Source organism: Delphinus delphis, chromosome 16 (assembly GCF_949987515.2).
Source record: "Delphinus delphis chromosome 16, mDelDel1.2, whole genome shotgun sequence".
NCBI lineage: Eukaryota > Metazoa > Chordata > Mammalia > Artiodactyla > Delphinidae > Delphinus > Delphinus delphis.
The window spans coordinates 46,539,012-46,564,791 of NC_082698.1; the positions used below are offsets into that span (position 1 = coordinate 46,539,012).

The following is a 25,780-nucleotide window of genomic DNA, read 5'->3' on the forward strand; positions in this document are numbered from 1 at the left end:
TCAGGTATCTTCCTAGGAGCTAAGTTATAAACAATGGCGTGCCCCAGCCCACTCCTATCCACTAGAGAAAACAGATCTCTTCGGCATGTTGAAATCAGCCATTGCGGGAGGATTTACACATGTAAATCAGCAAATGCTACAAAAGAGAGTTTTCTTCTTGGAGGGCCAGTTGTTCGGCAATTTCCCCGCACACCACTGGGTGCAGCAATGGATAAGTTTGACAAAGTCACCGCTCCCGTGGACCTGAGTGGTGTGGTTATAGGCCAGCTCTTGCGCTGGCTCTGTCGCTTGCTAGCTGTTGAGCCCAAGCCTCCCATTTCTTTGCCTTGGTTTCTGAGGTCCAGTGGCATCCAGCAGCATCTGGTACATGATGTTTTCCAAATGACCTCTGAATATCTTCAGTTCTCTGCCTCTAAATATCTCAAAGGGAAATTGTTAAAGCAACACTTGTTCGTTTCTATGATAAAAGTTGTAGTCATAGTTGAGCCCTTGTGTAGCATTTACTGTTGAGCTACCAGGCAATTTTCTAAGTACATTACATATATTAATGCATTTAATCCTCAAAATAACCCCATGGGATCGGTACTATTATTAATCCCACTTTATGAATCCCGTGCCTCTGATGAGGAAACAGAGGCACAGAGTGGTTAAGTAACTTACCTAAGGTCACACAGCCGGTAAATAGCAGTCTTTCAGTCTCCGAGAGTCCATGCTCTTAAGTACCCCTAGACAGACCCTTGCCCAATCCGATGAATCTAGAAAAGTGTTAAAGATTGCAGTTGATTAGAAGATCAAGAGTGTTCAAGATTGAAGACTCTCAGAGTGGACTCTTATGTAGTAGGTAACCAGACACTTTCTTTTTCAAAGCATAAGCATTCTCTTGAATAATACTGCCAGGAAAAGTAATTTTGGAAGGCAGCTGGGAAAACATACATCTATGGTCCACGGGGAAGAGAAAATACGTGACTGTATTAGATCATGGAGCTCTCACTGTGCCACTGTGGAAAGTTTCATGTATCAGGACCCTCCCCAGGAGCGTTATCTATAATCACATTTTAGCTTCCAAAACACATGTTGGTGAAATCTAGAGATATCCATCTGTCTGATAACTCGTAATGCCTCAGGCCTTTCAGTGCAAAGCTTCAGCACTTTCTAAAGCTGGTCACTTCTGTCTGTCCTCAGAGCAATTAGCCAGGGGCATGTGACTTTCCGTCATGTCAGATTCATTCTGGTAATGCACTTTGCTAAACAGCCTTTGAATTCTCCAGATTCAGGAGCATGATGGGAATTTGCTCAGCTCATGATTTCCGAATGACTTCATCCAACCCAAGGTGCCAACACGCCTGGATAAGACTTTAAAATCTTCATCTCCATCCAAGGCTTCTCTGCTGAGTTACAGAGCCTTTCTAAGCCTTCCAGAGTCCTAGAGAACACTGGGTTATTGGCCATTAGTCACCGAGTAACCATGTGGAAGGGAAGCTGGGTGTGAGGTAGGCAGATGTAATTGCAAGGCTTATAGATGGCTGAAACAACAAAGGAAGTGGGCCTCAGAGAGTGCCTCTATCTCCGTGCACAGAAACGAAGGGTCCTGGTCTCTGGGTCCTGGCTCAGATGGTCAAGGTGCATCTAAGTCAGCAGTCACAGCTGCCTGCTGGCTGTGAGACTGCAGCTGGATTCCAGCTCCCAGCTCTGAGGGAGAGGTCCCATTGGACCACTGACCTCAGCCCCAAGGAGACAGTGAGAGCAGACCTGGCATGTGGCTCCAGCGGGTACCTCGGAAAATTCCCCTGGATTTTCCAGTCCTACCCCATTGACACTTGGCTTCACATTTCTGCCTGTTCAATGGGCACCTCTAATCAAGGGTCTGTTGCCACCTCACACGCAGTCTGGCCAAAGCAGAGCCTGCACCCTTGTCACTTCCATCCCATGCTGGTAAGAGGCACACTTGCTCCGTCCTTGGAGGTTAAGAGTCCTTTGTGGGTGAGACTGTGGAGTGAGACAAGTGATCACCTGAAGGGATTCCCTCCTCCTTCATCATCCTCTCGTCATTGTCAGCACCACGTGTCTGCTCTTGGAGCCGCACCCTCAAGTACTCTGTCCCTTCACACCAAGCCAGGCCTCTGTGAGCACGGGACAGCTCTCTTTGCCCCACTTCCCCTTTAGCTGGAGCTCACCTGCCCACTGAGCAGTACAGACCTGTTCTGAAAACACACTCTCCTGAGATTTGTGCCAGTGAAGCTTCCCCCTTGTCTTTGGAAGGTTACTCTTTTCCCCCTTGGGATTTCAAGGTCTGCTGTCTGCCTGGTTGGCTCACCTGGGTACCAGGCATCCACACCAGAGCCTTAGTCACTGCGGCTGGCCCTGTACTTGTAAGTGTGGGTCACTGCCCATGAGCAGAGGGTGGATTCTGGGCAGGCCTGCCTGGCTCTGAGTCCAGACCCCATCCAGCAATGGCTGCAGGACTGTGAGTGATGTATCTGCCTTTTAAAGCCTGTTTGCCCCTCTGTAAAGTGGGCATGGCCGTTGGCTCCACCTCGCATACCTCAGGGCTGGTATGTGAGGATTGACTGAGCTGGTGAAGATTAGTTGACATTTCCTGAGTTCTGTCTCAGAAGGACCACTTCTCAACCCCCATCCTCTGTCGCCTCCCAAAGTCACTTCTGGATTGTGTCCTTCATACCACAGTTTAACATCTCTATCTTGGAAAGGTGTCTCGTTTGTTCAGTTTGATTCTTTATTTTAATTTAATGTGCATACTAGGGAACTCTACTTTTTCTTTCTATAATATGTTTAAATATAAATAAACATATAAACATAAACAGTCAGCAGACCTTTGGAACTCAAAATTAAGTCAAGTTCATTTCCAAGGCATGTTGTTTCTTACAGGATGTATAAGGACCACAACAGTTTTCTTTCGTGAGTTGGGACCTACAGGTATCCATTGAGGGCCCTCCATCAGATAGAGCTTCACTGAATGCACAGCATTCCTCACCCCAGTGGCCATAGTTGCATGTGTACGGATATTGGGAGGCGAGAGTTTGTTTTAGCAGGTACTCCTCTGTTGAATAAAAAATGAGCACTTATCTCAAAGGGGGAAGAGGAAGTCTGCCCTTGATAATATGGATGATATGTAATTCTCTCTTGGGTAAATAGATTCCTGATCGTGCAGCTCAGTAGAACTGCAATCACATTTTTAAACTCTAAGGTGACGTTAGCATAAACATCCCATGTCCTAGTTATTGATCTGTTGCTGCGGTAATGGTATTACCCAATTGAACTTCTGACATTGGAGAACTTGCAGTGGCTGCAATTGCATTTTTCTTTTATTCCTGCAATTTAATTCAACTCGCACGTCCAACTGTGATCTCTGTGAAAAAGTGTTGTTTTGCAGGAGTCTGCATAGAATGTTAAATCTCTCTCTCTCCTAGTAGGAAAGTTCATTCTTGGCTTGAATCCCAGAAACACACCTACAAAATGAAACACTCAAGAAACTTCCAGTTAGGAGCTCGAAGTGAGGTGTGTTCCCAGGAGTTACACAACTTCTGCCTTTTGGGGGTCGACTTTTCTGGTGCTAGTTTTATCCAGTAAATCCTTCCCCATAGATAATGTCCCATAATCATCACCCTAAAACTGGCGGTAAGTGGGGCTTAAATGAGAAGTGGGAGGTCCAGCCTGGAGGCCGTCGTCTGCTGTAGCAGCGTCTCCTCACTGGCAGAACAGAAGGATAGGGGATGGGAGACATGGTGTTTCAGACTTTGAAACTTGCATACTCACTTTGTTACGCCTGGAGTCCAGAAGATTCCATCACTGCCTCGGAAGACTTGTCTGTGTGATAATCCTTTCCCAGTTCTTCTGAGGGGATGTCGTGCTGTGTGGGAATTTAATCTGGCTCAGTGGCCGTCAGTGAGAACTTGAGCGCAAGTCTAGAATTGGTGAGTCCCTCGGGGACAGTGAAATAGTAATTACTGGATCACTAGCACCTACTCGAAGGGCTAAAGTAAAAAACACGGGCAACACCACGTGCCGTCCTGTATGCAGAGCAATTAAAACTCAGATATCGCTGGAGGGAGGGAAGAACGGTGTAGACGCTTCGGACAGGTAGTATGACAGTTTCTTTTGAAGTTCAACGTGCTTTTCATGCAACCCAGCAACGCCCTTCCTGGGTGTTTACCCTGGAGTAATGACACATGACACACAAGCCTGCCAAGAATATTTATAGCAACTCGATTCATAACCACCAAAAACTTAAAACGACCCAAATGTTCTTCAGCAGGTGAACGTATAAGCAAAGCGTGGCATGTGACACACCATGGAATACTCCTTACAATCGAAAGGAGCAAACTGTTGATACACGCAGCCACTTGGATGAAATGTGAGGGAATTATGCTGAGAGAAAAAAGCTGATCCCACAAGGTTACATACTGTATGATGCCTTTCATAAGACATTCTGTAAGAGAGAAAACCATAGTGACAGAACACAGATCAGGTTGCCCCCCATGGTCAGGTTGGAGGGAGGACATGACCTCAGAGGAAAGCGTGAGGGCATGTGATGGGACTGTCCTGTGTCCTGGGCCCAGAAACCTGTACTTGTGTTCAGATGCATACAACGATCCCCCTAAAAAGTCACTTTTACTGCATGTCTTTTAAGAAAATTAAATTAAAAAGTGAAATAAAAATCTCCTTGGTGTCCCCGGAAGGCATAGTGAGAGGTGTGAGTAGATCTGTAATCCTAGGGCTGGGGGTGCACGGTGCGTGCGTGAACCTGTGGGCTGGGGGGTTATGGGGTGTTGCCTGTGTTGGAGAACATAGCTCAGGAGCATGCTTAGAAAGGTTTAAATATTTATTTATGTAAATAAATAAATAAGAATTTATTATAAAATCTCTTCACTCTTTGGCCAGTGAGCCATTTGATGATTACTAGTATTAGAGAGAGGGAGAGAGGGAGAATATGTCATGGTGGATCCCAGTGCAATCTCAGAAGACCTCACAAGGTTGGGCAGGGGTGTGGAGGAAGATGTGGCCAAAGATAGTGTCTGGGAGGCCTCACCGAGGGCTTGGTTGGGTTTTGAAGAAGGAGGGGTCCACCTTGTGTATGAGGGGAGAGGGAATGCCATGCCGAGGGATCCAGCATAAATTGAAACCTGAGCTCCCCTCGCCTGCTTGGGACGTTACAGGAGGGGCACCTGGGAGGAAGACTGAAAGCAAGTCACGTGGGATAGTTTGCATCTAGAGCATAAGCCTTGGCACTCTTAGCAGTGGCAGGATGTCCAAAGTACATCAGTGCCTTCCCTAGGGGGCTTGCAACCTACAACACGTATTGCTAAAGAACTTCTTTGATATCCCAAACAACACACCAGAAAGATCCAAGAGGAAGGTACTGTGAAAGAATAAATCTAGCCCTGCTTCTGGCTCGTGTTGACACCCATATCCTGAGCCCCACCCAATCCTACACCCACAGTGGGCTGGGTCCTCTTTCTCCGTACCAGAGGCAGCAGACTCCAGGCTGCCATGATTGCTGAGAGCTACCGGAGATCACAGGTCACTGCCCCACACTATCTGGCCACTTCCACTTAGGCCTGGGAGTAGGAATTTCCAAAATCATGGTTTATTTTATGTATTTCATTTTATTTTGAAACACTGTCATTTATTTGTCTTTTACAACAAGATATCTGGGCATAGGCTGGGGCCACTGCTAGTGCATATGGCACTTTTAGGTAGATTATAGAAGAGTGCCCCTTCTGAATAGACATTGCAGAAGGGCTCCCCAGCACTGTTGGAACAGCCCTGCACCCTCTTGGGAAAGCTGAGCATGGAGTGAATTTCAACCCTCAGTTACCTAAACCTCGGGGCCTTGGTTTCCTGAGACCAAGAGGCTCCACATCTTGAGCCTGTGGAGCCTGGTTTCCATTCTTTTTGCCACTAGTCTCAAAATTAATTCCATTTATGTTTCACTGGGAAGAGACAAGACACCTTGCCCAAGAAGGTCTGAGCGCACAGATGTATTATCACTTCCCTGGATCAAGGAGCCCTTTTCTGTGGGATTTCAATCTGTCTTCTACTCAACACTTGCTAAACCTCGTCCAAGTCTTTTCCTGAGGTTTGCTTCTCCTTATATCAGCTGCATGAGAAATGGCAGCAAAAGCAGTGGCTTCAGGGAGAGCTGGGGAGGGGCACGTGGGTGCACGGGGATTCGGGCAAAAGCAACCTGATTCGATAAAGCTGACTGTTCCACACTCAGAGCTCTGTTTGCTCAGTTGTAACGATGAGGAGAAGCGTGGGCTCTGTCTGTGCCCTGGATTCAGTTCAGAGGGCAAGACTGTCTTGCAGCCCATTATTCACATGGAGGCAGCCGTGCCTGGGCCTCGGTTGCTGCCTGCAGTAGCCTCCTTCTCATGGCTGGAGCCAAGCGCCCTTCTTAGCAGGATATAAATGCCAGCATCCCCATCCCATGTTTCCTAAAAGCTAATAGGTATATGGCCCAGCAATGCAGCTAGGTCTGTTGCAGCCCAGGGTCCAGCTACGCCGTGGGGGGCAGGGCTGCGGGGGTGGGAGGGGTGTGTGTGTGTGTCTCGGGGGGTGGGAGTTGTGCCATATGAGAGAGTCCTAGAGCCTCTTTATTCCAATGTTGCTCCTCACCGAATAGGGGGAGAGGACGGCTCTCCTCCCATGTTGACATAAAATGCAGTGACTTCTTATATGCACACACCTCAGTCCTCTCCCACTAAGGCAGCCCATTCCCTCTTCTCTTCTCTTCTGTCCCCATCCTGACTAATCTATCGGTCTGCTCAGCTGTCAGACAAAGTACCATAGATTGGGTGGCTTAAACAAATATTCCTCACAGTTCTGGAGGCTGGAAGTCTGAGATCAAGTTGTCTGCAGGGCTAGTCTCTTCTGAGGCCTCTTGCCTTGGCTGGTAAATGGCCATCTTCTCCCTGTATCTTTACATGGTCTTCTCTCTGTATGTATATGAGTCCTAATGTCCTCTTCTTATAAGGACACAAGTCATCTCGGATTAGGGCCCGCTCTAATGACCTCATTTTACCTGAATTACCTCTTTAAAAACCCTGATTCCAGATATAGTCACATTCTGGGCTATTGCAGGTAAGGGCTTCAACATATGAATTTTGCAGGGACACAATTCAGCCTGTAACAACTAATTTCCTAGAATCTCTTCCTTATGTGTCAGAAGATATCCAGGACTACTTAGTTCACATAGTTGTTGGTAACTCGTGAAGATCTCAGAAGGTACACAAATGGATATTTGAGCTGACACTCTAGAGAAAAATGATGACACCAGAACATTTATTCATTCAGCAGGCACACGTTTAGCGTCTTCTATGGGGTAGGCCCAGTGGTGCCAGAATCATTCCATACATCATCTCATTTAAATCTTCATTTACATCGGCAGGGTAGGTCCTTGAGTGCCAGTGATGGAACTGGCCCAAGGTCCCACAGCTGGCATTTGACCCAATTCCTCCTGCACCCACGCTCTGCAGGCAGCCACCGGGTGACGGCCTCTCTCCTCACCTCCTTGCCGTGAACACTTTCACTGAACCGGGAGCATTTCCTTTTATTCTCACCTTCCTTGGGTGCAGTGACACGTGTCTACATCCGAACCTCCACCCCGCCCCTTGCTCATAGAATCCCATTCCAGACTAGGGAGTGGATTCTTCATGACTAGGAGGAAATGTATGAAAAGTGAGATTAAAGGCACATAAAACAAAGGGGTTTAGAACCTACGAGACTCCAAGCAGTTGACACAAATACCAGGCCTCTGTTGGAGGAATAGAAGGAGAAATGGACCAGGAGTCTCTTCAGGCTGGGTGAAAGGGAAAAGAAAGTAAAACCAAACAGTCCTGGGAAAGAGGAAATGGCACTATTGCTTCTCACATGTTTAGAAAGTTCTGGAGCCTCTTCTAAAGGACCCTACCAGAACTTCCAGCTGTTGGTCCCCAGCCCCCTCCTGTTTCCGGGAACACAGCAACAGCAGACCTAAGTGTAAAGCTCACGTCTGAGGCCTGGAAGCCGTACCTTCCACAGTTTCCTTTGTGTTTTCCAATGCAATCGAGAGCTGCTGCAGGCGTGTTTGTGAACAGCCAGTTCAAGGGTATTAAACTTGGTCTTCTTGAGTGCTGATGCCGCACGTACTTCTTGCACCACCAGGAACAGGACGGGGGCTTGAAGAGAGGGTCATTTGAGGGCCAGAAGCTGTCAGGGAACTAACAGAAGTATGTCTTGATTCACCTTCGGAGACCCATTCACTGTACTCCAGTTCTTGGATTGCCATACGCATTAGGAGTGATTCCTTATCTTAAATCCAAACAGGTTTGTGTTGGCAAGATGGTGGACATCACCTGACATACAGGTGGGGCCCTGCAGCAGGTCCCTCACCCTGCCTCTGCCTCATTGCAATTGCCCACTTTAACCTTTACATTCTGCTCCTGGCTCCCAGTTTTACTACCAGTTCTACAGTCTTACCTGGTCTCACTGATAACGCCATTCATTTTCTCTAAGCTACTTCTTAATGCACCTAAACCTTCCACTAAAGCGTCAGTGCAAAAAAAGGTAGCTGGGTGAAAACTGGTGAGGAGTCTACATTTTGCCCATTTCAGTGGCTGTTAGGAATTTATTTCTAGTTAAACAAGCTGGGAAATGTAATTAAGAACATGGTTGATGGGGATAGCCAAGGATGCATGCCAGAAAAACAGTACATTCTTTAAAGGTGCCAAAGGCTAATATTATGCATCTCCTGTTGGAAACTGTATACACTTCACAATTCAGAGCCTCCTGTGTGCTGCCTCATATCTTCAATCAAATTATTATATTCCAGAAATATGCATAAGGGAAATGATTCTACACATTCTATGGTGGGTTGTTGCTTGTAGCAGTAATTGAAGTACCTTTCCACTTATGAAAGTACTAATTTTATTTGTTTTTATTGCTTTTCTAGATGCAATTATTTATTTAGTGTGCTTTGGCTTTATTAAATTATGTTTACTATAGGAACATCATAAAAATGTATGAAAACAACACATCAGCCAAACCAGCCTGGTGACCTGTATTGAGAAAGCTAGTGTTATTTTTCATATCCAAACGTAATGGAATAACTTAAGAATAAACAGATAATCTACGCTAGAAAACAATGCAATTTCAAAGTAATGTAATAAAACACCTGGACAATATGATTTCATAAATCTTGGTCCTAAAATTTACATGAGTTGGCTTTTGTGTGCTTATTTGAGGACACATGGCATTTCTAAATGGAATCGTTATAATGTGAAATGTAATTAAACCGAAAGGCAAGATGTAAATGGTATTTTTGTTGGCTGGTAAGATATGGATGACTAAGAAACAACGTAAAGATTTTTGGTATCAAAAGACAAGCAGGAGGCTCTGATCCCTATAATTGTCCTTAACGTTGAAATTTAAAAAGGGCCAGACAATTTTGAAGGTCGCTCGGCGGTCGCCCCTGACCAGTCAGTACTGGCCGTAAGGAGTTCTTTACATTCTCTCTTTGTCTCTTGCTCCCTGTCCTCTAGTGTGATGCTTTATCTCGAAAGAAAAGAGGCTTTTTGCTTTTGGCATACTTTTTAAGAAACTTAAATCGAATGTGTACGATTTATTTGTCCTGAATTCTGGTGCGTTAACCAAGGTATAGGCCCCAAAATAAAAAATAAAACAATGACAACACAGCCAAAGCAGCCAAAACACAAAAGCAGGGCTGCTTAAATGAAAGTGATGTGTCTTTTACGACTATAAATTAGTGACCAGCTTTTATTTTTCTAATTGTGGATTAAAATTAATTAATGTGCTGTTTAAATAATGTACCATCTAGAAAATTTGAAAGGTACCAACAAATGTCTACAATAAAGGTTGAATCTCTCTCCAGCCACCCCATTTACTTCCCCAGAGGGAAGCTTGGAGACCAGGTTCTTGACTTCCAGGCGAGTTCCAAGGGTTTTCTGAGTATATAACATATATACATGTATATATACTCCCATACACTACACAAATGATAGGAAAACATACAGTATACATGCACAGCTCCATCATTCTTTTTAAAGACTGTACCGGGTACTCCATTATGAATGCATCAGGCTCCTGTTGATGTCCACTGAAGTGTTTGCAGTTGTTTGCTTGTACCAATAAACACTTCCACCAACAATATACAAGAGGACCTGTTTCTGTTTCTTTTGGAAAACTTTTAGTTTGTTTGTCAACTTGAAAGACAAAAACTGCTGTCTAAGTGATTTTAAATCTCTCTTGTCTGATTTTGAGAGAGGTTGAGTCACACTTAATATGTGTAAGAGCCTTTGTGTTTCTCTTCCTGTGCACTCTCTGGTCCTGTCTCTTGTTCTTTGCTTAATTTTCTAATGGACTGTTGGCCATTATCTTTGTTAAATTGTAAGGCCCTTTCATATGAGTTGCAAATATTTTGCTCATGTTTTCAATTGTCCTTTGACTTTATTTAGAGAATATTCTGCAATATACAGCATGAAAATTTACATATCTTTTTTTTGTTCCTCCTGGATTTTGTGTTAGACTTTGAAACACCTTCCATATGCTGAGATTATTTTTTTGAAAATTTCCCCACACATTCTTCTAACACTTTCATGAGTTTAGTTTCCATATTAAAATTTTAATTCATCTGGAATTTATCTAATGTAAAGAATGACATAAAGGATATGATTTTTTTCAAATGGCTACCCGAGTATCCCAACACCGTTTATTGAAAAATAATATTTGGGTTAATTTCTGAATGTTTTCATCAGTCCCACTGAGGTCTATTCATTTGTTGATACCACAGTGTTTTAATTATAGCAGCTTTATTTTTAATATGACTGAAGTTGGATCACCAATTATTCCTTATTTTAATATTGTTTCTTAATCATGGTAAGAAAAAAAATCCATGACTACATTATCAAGAATTTTTTTTTTTTTTTTTTGGCGGTACGCGTGTCTCTCACTGTTGTGGTCTCTCCCGTTGCGGAGCACAGGCTCCGGACGCGCAGGATCAGCGGCCATGGCTCACAGGCCCAGCTGCTCTGCGGCACGTGGGATCTTCCCAGACCGGGGCACGAACCCGTGTCCCCTGCATCGGCAGGCAGACTCTCAACCACTGCGCCACCAGGGAAGCCCATCATTCTTTATTTTTGATGGTAGTTAGTACATTGACATTTTCTGGAGCTAATGTTCATAATTTATATTTTTCTGGACTAGTACTCATTTTATCCTGTATTTCAAGGTTTTTGCAATACGTTGAACAAAGTTGAAGTTTTAAAACTTCTTTCATTTTATTATACCTCCTTTCTCATTTCCTATTTGATTCATTATTGCTTTTTCCCTTTTTATCGGCATTAAGTTTTTTGTTTGTTTCATTGGTGTTTTTCAAGCACAAGCTTTTGGATATTTTTGTTTATTCTTCTGTTTTCTATTTTCTGACTTATACAGTCTAGTGTTTATTTTTTTCATTCTTCCTTCTGCTTTTCTTTATTTTGTTCTTCTTTTTTTTACTAACTTCAATTGGATGCTTGATCCATTTAATTCATGTTGTTTAATATAGATATTTAAGGATATGATTTTTCTCTGAGTACTACATTCTTTAGGTTCTGGCATGTAATATCTTCATCATTATTTTCAAGATATGCTGAAATTTCAGTTTTATACAGGTTAAGTTACTTAAAACTTCTAGATGGTAGCATTCTACTTTTGTTGTCAATTTTGGGGACTTTTTGTTTCTGTCTCTACCTCTAGTTTATCCTTTTGATGAGAGACTGTAGTTACATTATTTTTACTTTTCAGAATTAAAGTTTACTTTGTGGCCTCATGTTTAATCAATTTTTTGTTAGTATTCTGTGACAACTTAAAAATAAATCATAGTGTTTTTTGCAAGACATAGTGTTCTGTATAAGATAACAAGGTCTATCTTATGTTATTTAGGTTTTACATTTCCTTTTAAATTTTTTGTCCATTTGTTTCCCTTTGAATCCCCAAAGTGCTATGAAAATACATGCCTGATGAATGTATGTGTGATGTTGAACTCCCGGCAGTCAGCTCAAATTGTGTTGTGTTTTGTCTTATAGCCAAAGATTGCCGAAGAGAACTTGACCTATGCTGAGCTGGAGCTGATCAAGCCCCACCAGGCTGCCAAAGGCATTCCCACCAGCACCGTCTATGCCCAGATCCTCTTTGAGGAGAACAAACTGTAACTGTGCATCGTATTTAATATCCGCCACCCCAGTTATTTATGAAACCTTGGATACAAAGTCCTTATTTTTGTATTTTCACTTGTGCCTTCTGTGTGGTGGGAGCCCCATTCCAACGGCATCCCAGGTGCCTTCAGAGAGGTACAAGGCTCCTCTCTGCAAAAGAGCAGGGGCTGCAGCCCTTGGACAAATCTCCCAGAACAAGATTTTCTGGGTCTGAGTCCTGAGCGGTGAGGGCTCTTGATTCTGAGACCATCCAAGGAGATTTTCTGCTGAGCCAAACCCCTTCATGTTTCTTCTTGTTTCTCTGGGTTTTATAATTTTTAATCTGAATTTTAATCTTCTACCCTTCCTGTATCTGTGATATCAAGCTCATAGTATATAGCTAGAGGAAATGCCATTATAGGCCCAAGTGTGAGATGGTAGATATGTACTAATTGGTTTTCAAAGGATCAGATAACATTGCCAGGGCACCCAGAGCGGTGCAAAGTGCTTATTGCAAGCGGTCACTCAAGATAGCATCTCTTGTTTTAAATAGATGCACTGACTCTGGTGATTCAAGGGCAGAGAGACAGACTGTGAGGCAGTCTGACATCTAAGCTGACAGTGAACTATCTGGATACCCCAGTGCCCGTTTCTCTACCCACTGTCACCCACGGCCACTGGACAAGTAGAACATCTTTCATTCTGAAGGGCTTCCACCCCTTTGGCAGGGGGGCTTATCCTGGTATAGAGACTTATATTCTCCAAGAAGTTCTCACTCACCCTTTTCCAAAGGAGCCGGGGGTTTGCCATCGATTGACAGATGGAAGAAGGGGACCTCTTGGAAGTGTGCCGAGGTTACCAACTCTAATTGAATGTCCACTCGTGTGAGAGCATAGTCTTTTGCCTGGTTCCCCAATGGTAGGAGAGTAGGAAGTATGAGCAGGGCTGGAAAATTGTGTCCTGAACACGCTTCTGTTATAAAGTGCCTTGCCCGACTCAGCTTTGCATGTGAATTCTAATTAGCTTGGCTGGGAGGCAGTGATGCGTACGGCAGATAGATCCATGGGAAGTGGCCCTGTGGGCCTATATGACATCCAGGATCTCACTGAAGGCGGATCCGTTCCGGTACAGAGTCATCCTATCAGCTGTGTTGTTAAGGACACACTTCTTGATGTGTGAGTGTGGTCTGGGTGGATTTTTAGTGCACACTACGGAAGTTGTTTGGCTTTGTAATGGACCGTGTATATATGGTAAATTATATATTTTAAACACAACCTTGAGTGTGAGTTGTGCCCCTCTGTACAGCCATGTGAACTTGGTTGAGTTTCTCATCCCCTAATTGTCTCAGACTCTATGTTTATACAAAGGTGAGTTAACCTCTCATAGAATTCTTGTAATGGGATAATGACTATTGGAAGATTCTGGACACTATAAATAGCTATACGAGTACACTATGTTAACATACATGCTAAAACCAGTCCATATTTTCAAAATGAAAATGTCTTTACTATTTAAGGCTCTCATTGCAATAACTTTAAAAAGTAAATATTTGTCCGTAAACTTAGCTCTACAGTAACTTTCCCAAAGACCCATGATAGTTTACTGGAAAGGGACCAATCGGGAGCAGGTAATGATTTTCCAGAAGCAAAAATAACCTGACTTTACAAAGAGGAAGTCATTCTCTCTAGCCTGTACCTGCGTCTCATTCCCTCCCTCTCTGCCAGATTTCCAAGGTAGTGAATAAACTGCGCAGTTTTTGAGGAGGAACTTCCCAGAGCATCTCTTTAGGACAGGAGGAAATAAGGTTAGTATACCATTCATATCATAATTATCCTAGGCATCCTATCATATTTTTATCATGGCAGTCTTCCGGCAGAACATGGGTATATGGTGTTTTGGGGAAGGAGGATGATTCCCTGATTTGCACAAGGACCTATTTGGACTGGTGGGGCCCTGGGAGTGCCGGGTGGGAGTGGAGAGTTGGGGTGTGTGAAGAGGCGTTGGTGGGGAGAGGGCCATGGAGTAGGAGATCTCCAGGCCTCTGCAGAACTGAACTTCGATCACCCCCAAACCCACCCCCTTAAATTCAGTGGGAGCTCCGTGCCATCACATATGGAAGTGAATGCATTCCGCCAAGAAGAGCACAAGCTTTGAAGAGCTGGTAACTGTAGGTTAAGTCCAACAAGTCATTGCTATTCAGTGATTCAATTCAGACTGTCCTAAACTCTGGTCATAGCTGCATAAATCCACACTGAGGTGCGTGAGTGGGGGACCTGCTGACATAGGGTATAAAAGGAGGCGGCAAGACCATCACTGTCTACTGAAAATGCTTCCCAAGGGAATCATGGAAGCTCTTGACAACATCTAAGCAGAGCTTGTCCCACTATTATCTTTAGAAGCAAACTGTCCAAGCCCTGCTCAGAACTGGGAGCAATGGATGACTTGCACCTGCCGCTTCTTCGGGATGATAAACCTTGATATTATTGTCGTAATAAACTTAAAAATGGGTCTACTTATTTGTTTTCTATCAAATACACCACTAAGTCTGTATTGACATTTCTAAAGATAAGTAAAGGAATACACATCATTCAAATAGAAATTAGGAAAAGTTCTTCAATTTGTTTTGCTATAAAGCATCTGTGGGAACAACTGTAGACAAGCTGTTTTCAACATGGAAAATGGCCTGTGCATTTACGTAAAGTTAGAACAAAGAACCCATTGCGCAGAATGGAATGCAGTGGTACTTGCAGGCAGAGTGCACCTACTCTCAGATTTGGTGGTGGATTTCGGCCTAGGCCGTGCATGGCAGAAAGGAGAGGGAAAGGGGTATTCCCCGAAGGCAACCGTCTTGCCAAGTCAAAGCCCCAGGCCCTGAACTAAAGCAGCTGTGGTAGGAGGACAGGGCTGGGATTTCTTTAAGATCACCTCTTCATTAAATCATCATGTCTCTGTTAGCTCACAGGGCATAGAAGAAAAAGCCAAGCCTAACCCTCCCCCTCACATTTGTTGGTGTGAAAATGACATGGGGCACTTCCTATTTTTTAGCGCATAGTCATCATCCCACACGTTGATGTGCCCAAGACTCACTTGGGATAAGAACGCTAAACCAGTTGATGCTTTTAGGGACTACTCGTGGCCTTGTTCATCACTCAGCCCCTGATACGCATGACTACAACCTAGACTGGGCCAAGAATGGGACTCATGCCCCAGGCCACAAAAAAATGGGCCAAAGCGTGCATGAGGCCGGGTCTAGGCAGATCAGAATTCTCAGGAAAAAGAAAGCATCTTTCCCTTGGGCAGCTAAGCTGGGATGCCGCCTATCAGAACCACCTACAGCGATGTCTCCTGCCAAGCGGAGAAGGCTTGGCGAATGAAGGAGATGCTGAGAAAGCAGCAGGGAGGACAGGGTCCTGGGAGCACGGAATCCCAGCTCCCAGCCCCTAAGATCCCCCAGACTCTTCTTTTTCCTTTAGATCTTCTTTCGATTCAATAAACTACCCACTTCTCCTACTATCTAAATCCTGGTTTTGCTCAAGCTAGTCAGGTTGCAGTGGAGAGAATTCTGACTAATACAGTATGCATCAAAGCTGTTTCCCAGCCCAGGAAGCAAAGAATTTTACCACCCAAGGAGCCCACTTCCATCACATCCAGCAGCTGAACTGGCAGCCACGAGCTCCTGCTGCCCTCTGTTTCTCACTCAGTGGGGCCCTCACAGGGCTCCGAAGATGCCCTTCTCCATGGAGAGGAACCATCAGGGTTCAGGCCTGATGCTCTCCTAAGAGAGGGACTCTCAGTTTTGGAGTAGGGACCCTGGCAATTCTGAGCCATGCTGGTGGCAACAGGGGAAGGTCACAGGGTAGAGACCTGACAGGGCAAGCCCTGTCATGTGGACCTTGGAGGGAGCCTTTTTGTATTGGCTGGCCCTGAAGTTTAGGCTGGCTTCCACATAGAGCGTCCTGTCTTTCCAGTATCCCTGGGCAGGAGGGAGCCTGTTATAAGATGAGGTAGTCACTTGCTGGGAATGTTGACCTTCTCCCCAACCCAGCATAACACACCCCACCCCTGCCCCATACACCAGATAGAAGCTGTTCGCTGGGTTGGAAGACAAAGAAGGACTTCATGTTTTGGAGGAAGGATCTGCCTTCAGCCTGGACCTGCTGAATTTGGGCTCTGGGAAGTGTCCAGATGGATAGGATAGACTAGTTCTCCCTAAGCTTTAACGTGTGCGTGAATCACCTGGGTCTCTGTTGAACTGTGGCTCGCGGTTCAGGAAGTCTGGGTGGGCCCTGGGAGTCTGTGTTTCTAACAAGCTCCCAGGGGATGCCCATGCTTCTGGTCCCCAGAGCACACTTGGAGTAGCAAGGATGTAAACTGTTGGGAAATGTGGATCTGGACCCCAGGGGGGATGGGGGTGTCCTCAGAATATAGGTCACAGCTGAAGCCCTGGCAGTGAGCAAACTCCTCCAGAGAGAGGCAGTTCAGCCAGGAGGGAAGGTACCAGGCCTGAGCGGTGGGTACTCCCCCGCCCGCGAGTCTGGTCTGGAGAGCAGGCGAGGAGCCTGACGGGGACCAGAGCAGAGCAAGCTCAGAGGAGTCGGAGATGGTCGGAGAAAGCTGTGTCTGGGAGTTTCTGAAAGGAGGTGGGGCTCAGCAGTGTGAACTCTGCAGCGGTCAAGTAGAATAGAGGTTAAACCGCTGCTCATTCTGAATTAATTGTTCATTTCACATTTTAAAAAAGATTTGTTTTGCTGGGGCCAACAATTCCCCGAGTGCACAAGCCTAACAGACTTTGGTGCTGAGCACGTCTGCCCTGCTCAGGGGATTTTTTCCAAAGCAGTCGGTGTCTTTCCACAGGGTGGAAAACTTGGAGAAGACTTAATTAACGCGTAGGGGGGGTGGGAGGCTTGCCACGGAGGGTTTCTGCTTCTGTTGTCATTGATAAAAGATGACCTGGAGCCTGCTTTCTAATAAACACAGCTCAACCAACTTCACGCCGATTGAGTGTCCGGTTGTTAAATGTTAATGTACTGCACCCTATAGTTTTAAATTGAATTAGAGATGTTTACAGCTTTGGTTAAATGCACCTTGTTCTTCCACATTAAACTCTATTACAAGTGTCCTCCATCAGTAAACAGGAGGACTCATTAGGAGCTGGTCTGTGTGCGGCCCGTGGCTGCTGCCGAAAGAGCTAGCGTTCTGTTTCCCTTTATTACACGTTTCTAGCTGGTGGGGCATCGGGTGTGATTGCTTCCTAGAGTATGATTAGAACCTCAGGTTCCTGGGTGTACGGGTGGATCTTAGGGAATCCACAAACACCCAGGGATTTTTTTTTTTTTTTTTTTTTTTTTTGCGGTACGCGGGCCTCTCACTGTTGTGGCCTCTCCCGTTGTGGAGCACAGGCTCCGGACGTGCAGGCTCAGCGGCCATGGCTTACGGGCCCAGCCGCTCCGCGGCATGTGGGATCTTCCCGGGCCGGGGCACAAACCTGTGTCCCCTGCATCGGCAGGCGGACTCTCAACCACTGCGCCACCAGGGAAGCCCCACACCCAGGGATTTTTATGCAGAAGTTTGCACTGCGTATCTGAGAGTCTGACGCTCTCTTCAGTTTTCTAAAGGGGCCCACGAGCCACTAAAGATGGGCCTTTGAGAGACTCTCTGCCACGGTCCTGACTGCCAGGTCCCCCAGAGCATCATGATGAAGCTGGTCCCTTTGCAGCTGGGGAAACGAAGGAGACAGAAAAGGACCTGCTAGTTGGTGGCAGAGCCAGTGACTTCCGGCCCAGGGACATACATGAAGCCCACCCATAAGCCCCACGCCCACCATCAAGCTCTGTCTCCAGGAAGCCTACCTGTTTCTACCCTGGCTTGCTGCAGGGCTGGTCTTTGGCCTAGCTAAGGATCAGGGCTGCCCAGCCTCCCCTTTCAGGATCCCCCCCGTCCCTATCCTTCCTCAGCCCCCGTGCGCGTCCCCAGTTCTCAGGGAACCACAGTTGGGGGCACCATGACTGCACCTGGCCCAGCCTGTGGCCAACTTGGAGTCGTTTAAAATGTCTTGCTCCGCTCCCCTCCTCGTCCTCCCACGTCTTCTGGATTCCGTTTCCTGGCTTTTCAGGGGCCTCCTTCACTAGGTATCCCCGCTCTTGTTTTGTACCTTCAGCTGCTCCCTCAGTCTCCAGAGTGACAGGCATTTCTCAGGCTGAGTGGCCCACCTCCCACGCGGTCTCCTCCACTCTTTCCCTCCATAACCCAGAGTCTACGCTCCCTCTGCCCCTCTCGCCTCTCAGCCTCCACTGGCTGCCTTCATCCCCATCCCTGAACACAGCTCTGCCCCGGGCCTTCGGGGATCGTGGCTGAGCACGGGCTCTACTGTGGAGCGTGTGTTCTAGCATTTGACACAGGCGTCCCTTCCCTGACTTACCCGGTTGCGGCCCCTAGGCCACCCTGTAATCACCTCTCCTCCACTCAGCCCTTCAGGGATGGCTTTCTCTAAGATGCCGTCCCCCCTCTCTCTTTGCATGCACACCTGTGTCTCTGACCACTCTTTAGCTGCAGCCTGAGGACCCCGCATCCACGGCTCCAACTGGACCCCTCTCCCGAGCTCCATGTCTACCCACCAGCCGTCCCCCCAAAGCATCCTTCTCACTTCTCAGAAGCCAATGTCCCATCCTGACCACCATCATGAACATCCCACCCCATCACGCCCTCCCTCACAACCAGCACTTGAGATCACCTTGTTTTATCATGAGGAACTGAGGCCATTCTGAAGTGAGCAAAAGCTACAATAAAAGGGATCATTTGGGATGCCCAAGGGATGGCAGAGAGAACAAAAAGATACTCTGCAGGGAGAAGTTCTCCACCTTCAAGTCCCTAATTGAGGAATTCTTCTCCACTCTCATCCCCGAGGAAGGGGGCTTGGTGGCCTGATTACTTTTGTCTCGGATTTGTTCTCTTGATTTTGACAGATCGGGAATTTATGCAAACAACTGTCCACATGGTTTATGGCTATGTGAATACAGAGACCTTTGCTGATTTACAAACTCTTCTGTTTATGGCCAGCTTGACTGTTGACGGCATATGACTGTCAAGAAGGGATGTTGTGAGGGATTCATTCCGGGTTAGGGACTTCCTGAGTTAACAGACGCGGCTGTGGTGGTGACAGTTTCCTTGCCCCTTCCGTGGCCGCCCCCAGGCTGCTTCTCCCACCTCCGTCTCTCTTGAGGCCAGCCCTGAACCGTAGCCGGGCTACTCGGGGTGGACAGTGCCACCTGGTGGCCATCGCTGAGAACTTGAGGACCTTCGGCCTCCATCTCTCCTTCTTCACAGGGACCTCCCCTCCCCTCTCCGTCTCTGTCAGCTTCTCTGCCTCTCCTCTACATGCCCACACAGGCCCTTCCCCATCCAACCTTGGCCCAAATCTCTATCGCTTCTTATCATAATCTCCCTGTTTTCGTCTCTCCCTGCCCCTTCATTCCATTTACAGGTAAAGTCATCCTTTGCGTCGTGTACCACGAGCAGACTATGAACCCAGCAGATACGTCCAAGCCATCTCTCTGACTTGGGCGCCAGAGTCAGGATCAGAGTCTCCAGATGAGTTCCGTGTCTGGTGTTCTTTCTCTTCCCACACAGTTTTTTTTCTTTTGCTGGAATCCTGGCTTTTCTCACTCAGTAGCGTGAGTATAGGATTTAGAGGCAGATCTGGTCCAAATCCCGGGCCTGCCTTTTAATTGCTGTGTGTCTTTGAGAAGCCATTTGAGCCCTCCGACCTGCAGTGTCTTCATGTGAAAAAGAGCCCGGGCCAACAGGCTTTAAAGAGCTATCTTCCCATGTGGCATAAGTTCTCTGGGAGAGAGGGCAGGGATGGGCTCACAGTCACCTCGGATGACAGCAGGGGAGGGCTAGGCATGTGGAGGGTACAGAGAGGCGGCTGCCCCCCAGCGAGAGCCACCCCGCAGGCCGAGGACTGAGAGTGTTCGTGCTCATGCTGAGCTGGGAGGGTCCAGCCCCCCCGGCTGGCTCTCCCATCAGCTTGTTCTCAGCTTAGCTGGGGATAACAACATCTGCTAGTATTTATATGACCCGTGTGAATGCCAGGCCTCGTGCAGAGAGAGCTCTCCAGCGTCTTCCCTGAGCCCTGAGATCGGTCTCTGGCTGCCGGTTGTACTTCCTCAGACTGCTGTGCCTTGGTGAGCAGAGCAATGAAATAATGCCACTAAGGGCAGGCCCCTGTGTGCCTTGTCACCACACTGTCCCTGCAGCCTGTCACAGGGCCTGGTACCCACCTGCTTCTCAGTACTTAGAAAGGGTATCAACAGCCAAGGACTGGGGAGGCTCTTTGAAAACTAAAAAACAACCCATGTGGAACGGATTTTTTTTCCTATAAATTTTGTTCCTCCCTAAAGGCATCCAGATGCCGTGCCTCCGACCACACCATCCAGAGCTTCCACAGCTCAGCAGAAAGGCACTGCTATATTTATCCTGTTGGCAGCCCCCTCCGCTAATTTCCGTCAAAGAACAGCATGAAATAACACACTTGTCTGGGGGGGTGGGTGACAAGGCCACAGTGGCTGCCAGCACCCTCTGGCTGTGGTCCGGCCCAGCAGGGGGAGGGAGGACGCTTGACGGGAATCCTGGGGTGTCTACCACCTCGGGGACCTGCAGAGGTGCCTCTTCTGTGGGACCACAAGGAGCTGGTGTATTTTCCCAGAGAAGCGCTGGACCAGGATGGGCCAGGAGGCAGTCTCAGGACCCTCCAGCAGCCTCTGAAACTACCGCCATCAGAAGACCACAGCAGAGGTCTTGGGCCTGGGGGAAAAGTCCTCGACTTCCTAGGAAGATACCTGGCCTCCGTATGAGACAGTTTCAGGCTAATGCATAGAGGCTTCAGCAATATTTTATTTCCCCAGATGAAATCCCAGCTCTGGAGCAAGGTTGTGAGAGTAGCTTATGTTTGTTAAGTTGCTTACATTTTTACAAAGGGTGTTCCTGGTGTATTGTGTTTCTCCCCCAAATTCAACACATATTTTTTTTTAGAACCCTCTCTGAGGAAAGCCCAGGGGTTGGTCTAATTTCCAGCCACTCTAGCTCTTCCCTGCCATTTAGCAGAAGAAGGGCTATCTCCTGCTGCTTCCCTGTACCCCCTGCCCACTCGTCCTTCTCCTGTTCCTTGCCCTGTTAAGTTGCCTCTCATACCCCAGTGACGCCACGTCACCACCTGCCCTGCCGCTTGCAACGTCCAGCCCGGCTGAGTTTTCCTCTGAGGAATTCAGTGGGACTCCGCAGCTCATAAAAATCTTGCAACAGAGGAAAACAGAACTTCTAATGAACCCAAGTAAGGCAAACGTAAAATGGATTACAGTCATCCCCCCTCTTATCCGCAGTTTTACTTTCTGCAGTTTCAGTTACCCGTGGTCAACAGCGGTCCTGAAATACCGAATGGAAAATTCCAGAGATAAACAATTCATAAGTTTGAAATTGCAGGCTGTTCTGAGTAGTGTGTTAAAATATCACACTGTCCTGCTCTGTCCCACCCAGGATGTGAATCATCCTTTTGTCCAGAGTATCCTGCCTGTAAGTCACTTAGTAGCCGTCTCGGTGATCAGATCAACTGTTGCAATGTCAGTATCGCTGTGCTTGTGTTCAAGTAACCCTTATTGTACTTAATAACGGCCTCAAAGTGCAAGAGTAGTGATGCTGGCGATTTGGAGAGTCCAGGATATTGCGACTGGCTTACTTCACTCATCATCATGTCCTCAAGGTTCATCCCTATCATGGCATATGTCAGAATTTCCTTCCTTTTTAAGGCTGAATAATAGTCCGTAGTATGTACAGATCAGTTGTTTATCCATTCGTCCATCGATGGACATTTGGGTTATCTCCACCTTTGGGCTACTGTGAATGATGCTGCTACGAATTTGAGTGTACAGGTATCTGTTTGAGACCATGCTTTCAAAGGATGCGTTTTTTTAAGAGGCTGATCGCCACTGCTCAGGACAGGGCTTCACACAGACGGAGTGCCCTGTAAGTGCTGACTTATTGCCGTTTATCCATTCCCTAGAGCAGTGAGTCCCCTGCTATTGAGACGAAGATGCCTTTGGAAGTCAAGGATCTCTTTGAGAGACATGTAGAAATTGTGATATGTTCAATCAACGATCACCAAGGATATAATTGAGTACTAACTTAGGTATCTAATTTGTAGTTAAGAACGTTCTGTTTATTTACCTTAACAGTTGGGGGAGCGGGGGGAAGTGTCTTGAGTGAGAATTGGAGGAAAGCTCCCATCTTCGTTTTTTATGGTGGAACCTTCTAACAGTCATGTTTGCTGAGCATAGTTTGATGTCTGTTCCTAATTTGGATCCTCTCAGGAACACCATGTGACTCATGAGGACGGACAGACTCAGGGGCCTGGTGAAGGTCTCAGGCCTGTGGCATGCTCCCCATAGGCCAGCACCCTCATTCAGCAGAGTTTCCATCCCAGGAACTGTTGGTCTGAATCCATCCATGTAGCTAGTTCAGCTGGGGCCACTCTTATTTCTGTTCTTTGAGAGGAACCTTAAAGGCACGCGGTCCAACAGGCTGGGGGAGGGGCAGGACATGACAGAAGGAGGGTCAGGACACGTCTGAGCCGTGGGGGGCTGGAGTGTAGAAGGGTTAGGCACTGGGTGACTTTTTTTTTTTTATTTTCTGGCCGCACCACACAGCATGCAGAGCTTCCCCGACCGGGGATCAAACCTGTGTCCCCTGCAGTGGAAGCGTGGAGTCCTAACCACTGGACCACCAGGGAAGTCCAACATTCTTAAAATTCTTGAGACTTGAAGCATTTTCCAGCCACTTTCTTGCTGTTTCGTTTCTTAACCTCTCCAAGTCTCAGTTTTCTCATCTGTGAAATGGAGATGGTTCATCCTGAGATGGTTACGAGGCTTAAAGAAGCCAGGACAGGAAAGGGCTAGCAGCCTCCCAGAGCATGCTAAGTGCTCAGTGAATGGGGGACAGTGCTAGCCTCCTGCCCGGCCCACCATTCTGTCCCTTCCCTTCAGACGGCCTCGAGTCTTCGCCTGCAATATTCTGACACTAAGGGCGTCCTTGAGGCCCTTTTGTGAGGATGAGACAAAATTGCACAGAAAGCGTCCATGCAGAGACCAGTACACAGTAGGTGCTGAGTCGACGGTGACGGCGCTCCCTGGGCCGGTGGTGATTCTGGGTGATGGAGGCTTTCCTCTGCTTTCCTCGTGCTCCGTGTGTCTTAACAGCTACCTTGGGCCTCTGGCGGGGGCTGCGGATGGGAGTCCCCCAGCGGCCTCTGCTCAAGCGATACTAATTGTGCCAGGGAGAACGGCTCACTAGAGTGGAAAATAGTCCTCATATATCTAGCTGCAGACGATAATGACCTTTTAAATAACAGAAGCAATTTTATTTCAATACCTCAATTACTCTGAACTCTCAAATGTCAAAGTGCTCAGCACTTTCAAAATAGCTTAATATAGACATTTATAGCACTTAGACACAGCTAGTTTCTTATCTAACCTAATTATGTGTTGTACAGGAAATGGCCAAGCTCACCATCTCTGTTATTTTTCACAGCGATCCCCGTGCAGGGCCCTGGGCTCGGCCTGGAGTCTGGCAGCTGGAATTTCTCCCCGGCCGAGGATGCGTGTTCTGGAGCAGACAGGACTGGTCCCTGCCGGGGGCCAGGCCTCAGCCACGTGCGGGGAGGAGGCTTGACGTGGGCCTCCCAGTTGGTTAATGGGCACAGCCCTGTGCCTAGACTCCAAGGCACAGTTGCCAGGAATGTGAGATGCCGGGGCCACTGAGAGCGGGGGGCGGGCACTCTGCCTCGTAGGTCAAAGGCAGGAGGTACCTTCCCAGGATGTGGGTGGTGTGAGGCCAGCATCACCTGGCCACACCTGGCCAGACTGGTACCTTCTGTGGCCATTTTTTTAGAGGCTTCCCTCCACTCTCCAGAGCAGAGGCAGCCTGAAAGCCCCTGGCCCCAGGGTGACAGGCTCCTATGGCCGTCCCTTCATCTCCACTCTGACCCTGTCCCTGACACTCTCCATCACTGTGCCCCAAATCACAGTCACCTCCCTGCTGTTTCTCAGAGCAGCACGCTGCTTCTTCAGGGATGCGCCCGTGCTCATCCGTGTGCTGGAATATCCTCCCCCCACCGTCTCCCACCGACACCCAGTGCTCACTCCCCTGCTGCTGCAGCTCTCAGGTGTCATCTTATTGGGGAGGCTGTCTTGGTCACCCTGGTTCATATTTCTCTTCCCATGCTCCCTGGCCCCTTCCTCACTCGGTGGTCGCTGTTGTTTTTTTTTTTTTTTTCTCCTTAGAGAGGTACCTTATTTAACTGGTATTTTTCTTACATGACTAGTGTTTGTGCATGGCTCAAACTGAAGGCACCTACAGACTCTACCTGGTCCCCCAAACCAACAGTTTGTAACCTTGCTATGGTCTCAAAACTTCAGAGGTCACCAGTATAGAGACTGGGAGTCTGGGTGCCCTCTTCCCTAGGCTGCTGGGGGTATCACTATTGGCTGCCCTGAGGACTAAAGGGGCCAGATGCACAGCTGGCCAATCCCCCAGTCATTGCAGACTCCTGAAGAACCAAGGCCCCTCACACGGGTGAGGGCGATGCTCACGCTTGTACCCTGGGACCCCAAGATCCCCAGGCTTCTTCAGCCTGTTGTTCAAGAGGAGTGGGAATGCCCCACTTTCATGGGCTGTGCTCCCCATTGCACAGTGGCAGGTCATCCACATGGGACCCCTCAGTTATTTTAAGAAGTTGCTCGGGGAGCGTCTCGTGCCCTCAAGGTCTGATCCCCATGGACTCCGCCGCTGCAGCTTCTCTGTGAGGGTCGCTTCCAGCCCCGTGAGGCCCCCACCACTGGCCCTGCTGCTTGCACCCCATACTTGTGCCTCTCAGCCTCGCTGAGCACCAGTGACACTGGGGGCAGGGACCACTTCCAAGTCATTGCCCAGGGGTGTTTCTCTAATGATGCACTCCTGGCAAATGGCGGTAAAGGGTCTTGCTCAAGGGCTGTGTCTGTATTAACCAGTTTAGGGGCAGAGATCTCAGCCAGGGCAACACAGTATTCCCTGAGCAGAGATTTGGAGGAAGGAGACAATTGGGAGAATCCTTCTACTTCCTAAGAAACTATGAAGCACACACACACACACACACACACACACCCGTCCAGTCGGGGCATGTGATGTGTACCCAAGAACTTACTGAAGCAAAACTGATTTTGGTTTGAGAGATTTGATTTTATGCTGAACAAATTTCATCAGGATTTTCATATGAAGAGTCTTTTCCTGCCCAAATGTGCCCTCCTTGGCTGCATGTTAACGTGCTCAAATCCAATCTCCAGGTCCTCTGTAGGTCCCAGGACCGGGTTCTCATGACTTGGCTTCTGGCTGCTGGCTGGGCTTGGGGGAGGCAGTTCCTGTCACAAGTGGCTTCCAGAGCCCTGGGCTGCTGTCCTTGGAGGCCAGGGCACAAAAGAATGAGAGCAGAGGGCCAGCATGGGGCAGGAGGCTCTATCCCCCAGAAGGGAGGGCCAGAGGGATCAGAGGCCCTGGAAACTTGGTTG

The 25,780-nt window shown here is 47.6% G+C and overlaps 1 protein-coding gene across 1 annotated transcript in view; it reads left to right on the forward strand.

Annotated features, from left to right (window-relative positions):
* The window catches only part of VSTM4 (V-set and transmembrane domain containing 4), an 85,643-nt gene extending 72,178 nt beyond the window's left edge, over positions 1-13,465 (forward strand). Inside the window, exon 8 of the mRNA XM_060033685.1 lies at positions 12,084-13,465. Within this exon, the coding sequence (XP_059889668.1) occupies positions 12,084-12,209 (126 nt within the window). The 3' untranslated portion in view covers positions 12,210-13,465. The remainder of the gene's footprint in view (positions 1-12,083) is intronic.
* The last annotated feature ends 12,315 nt before the right edge of the window (positions 13,466-25,780 follow it).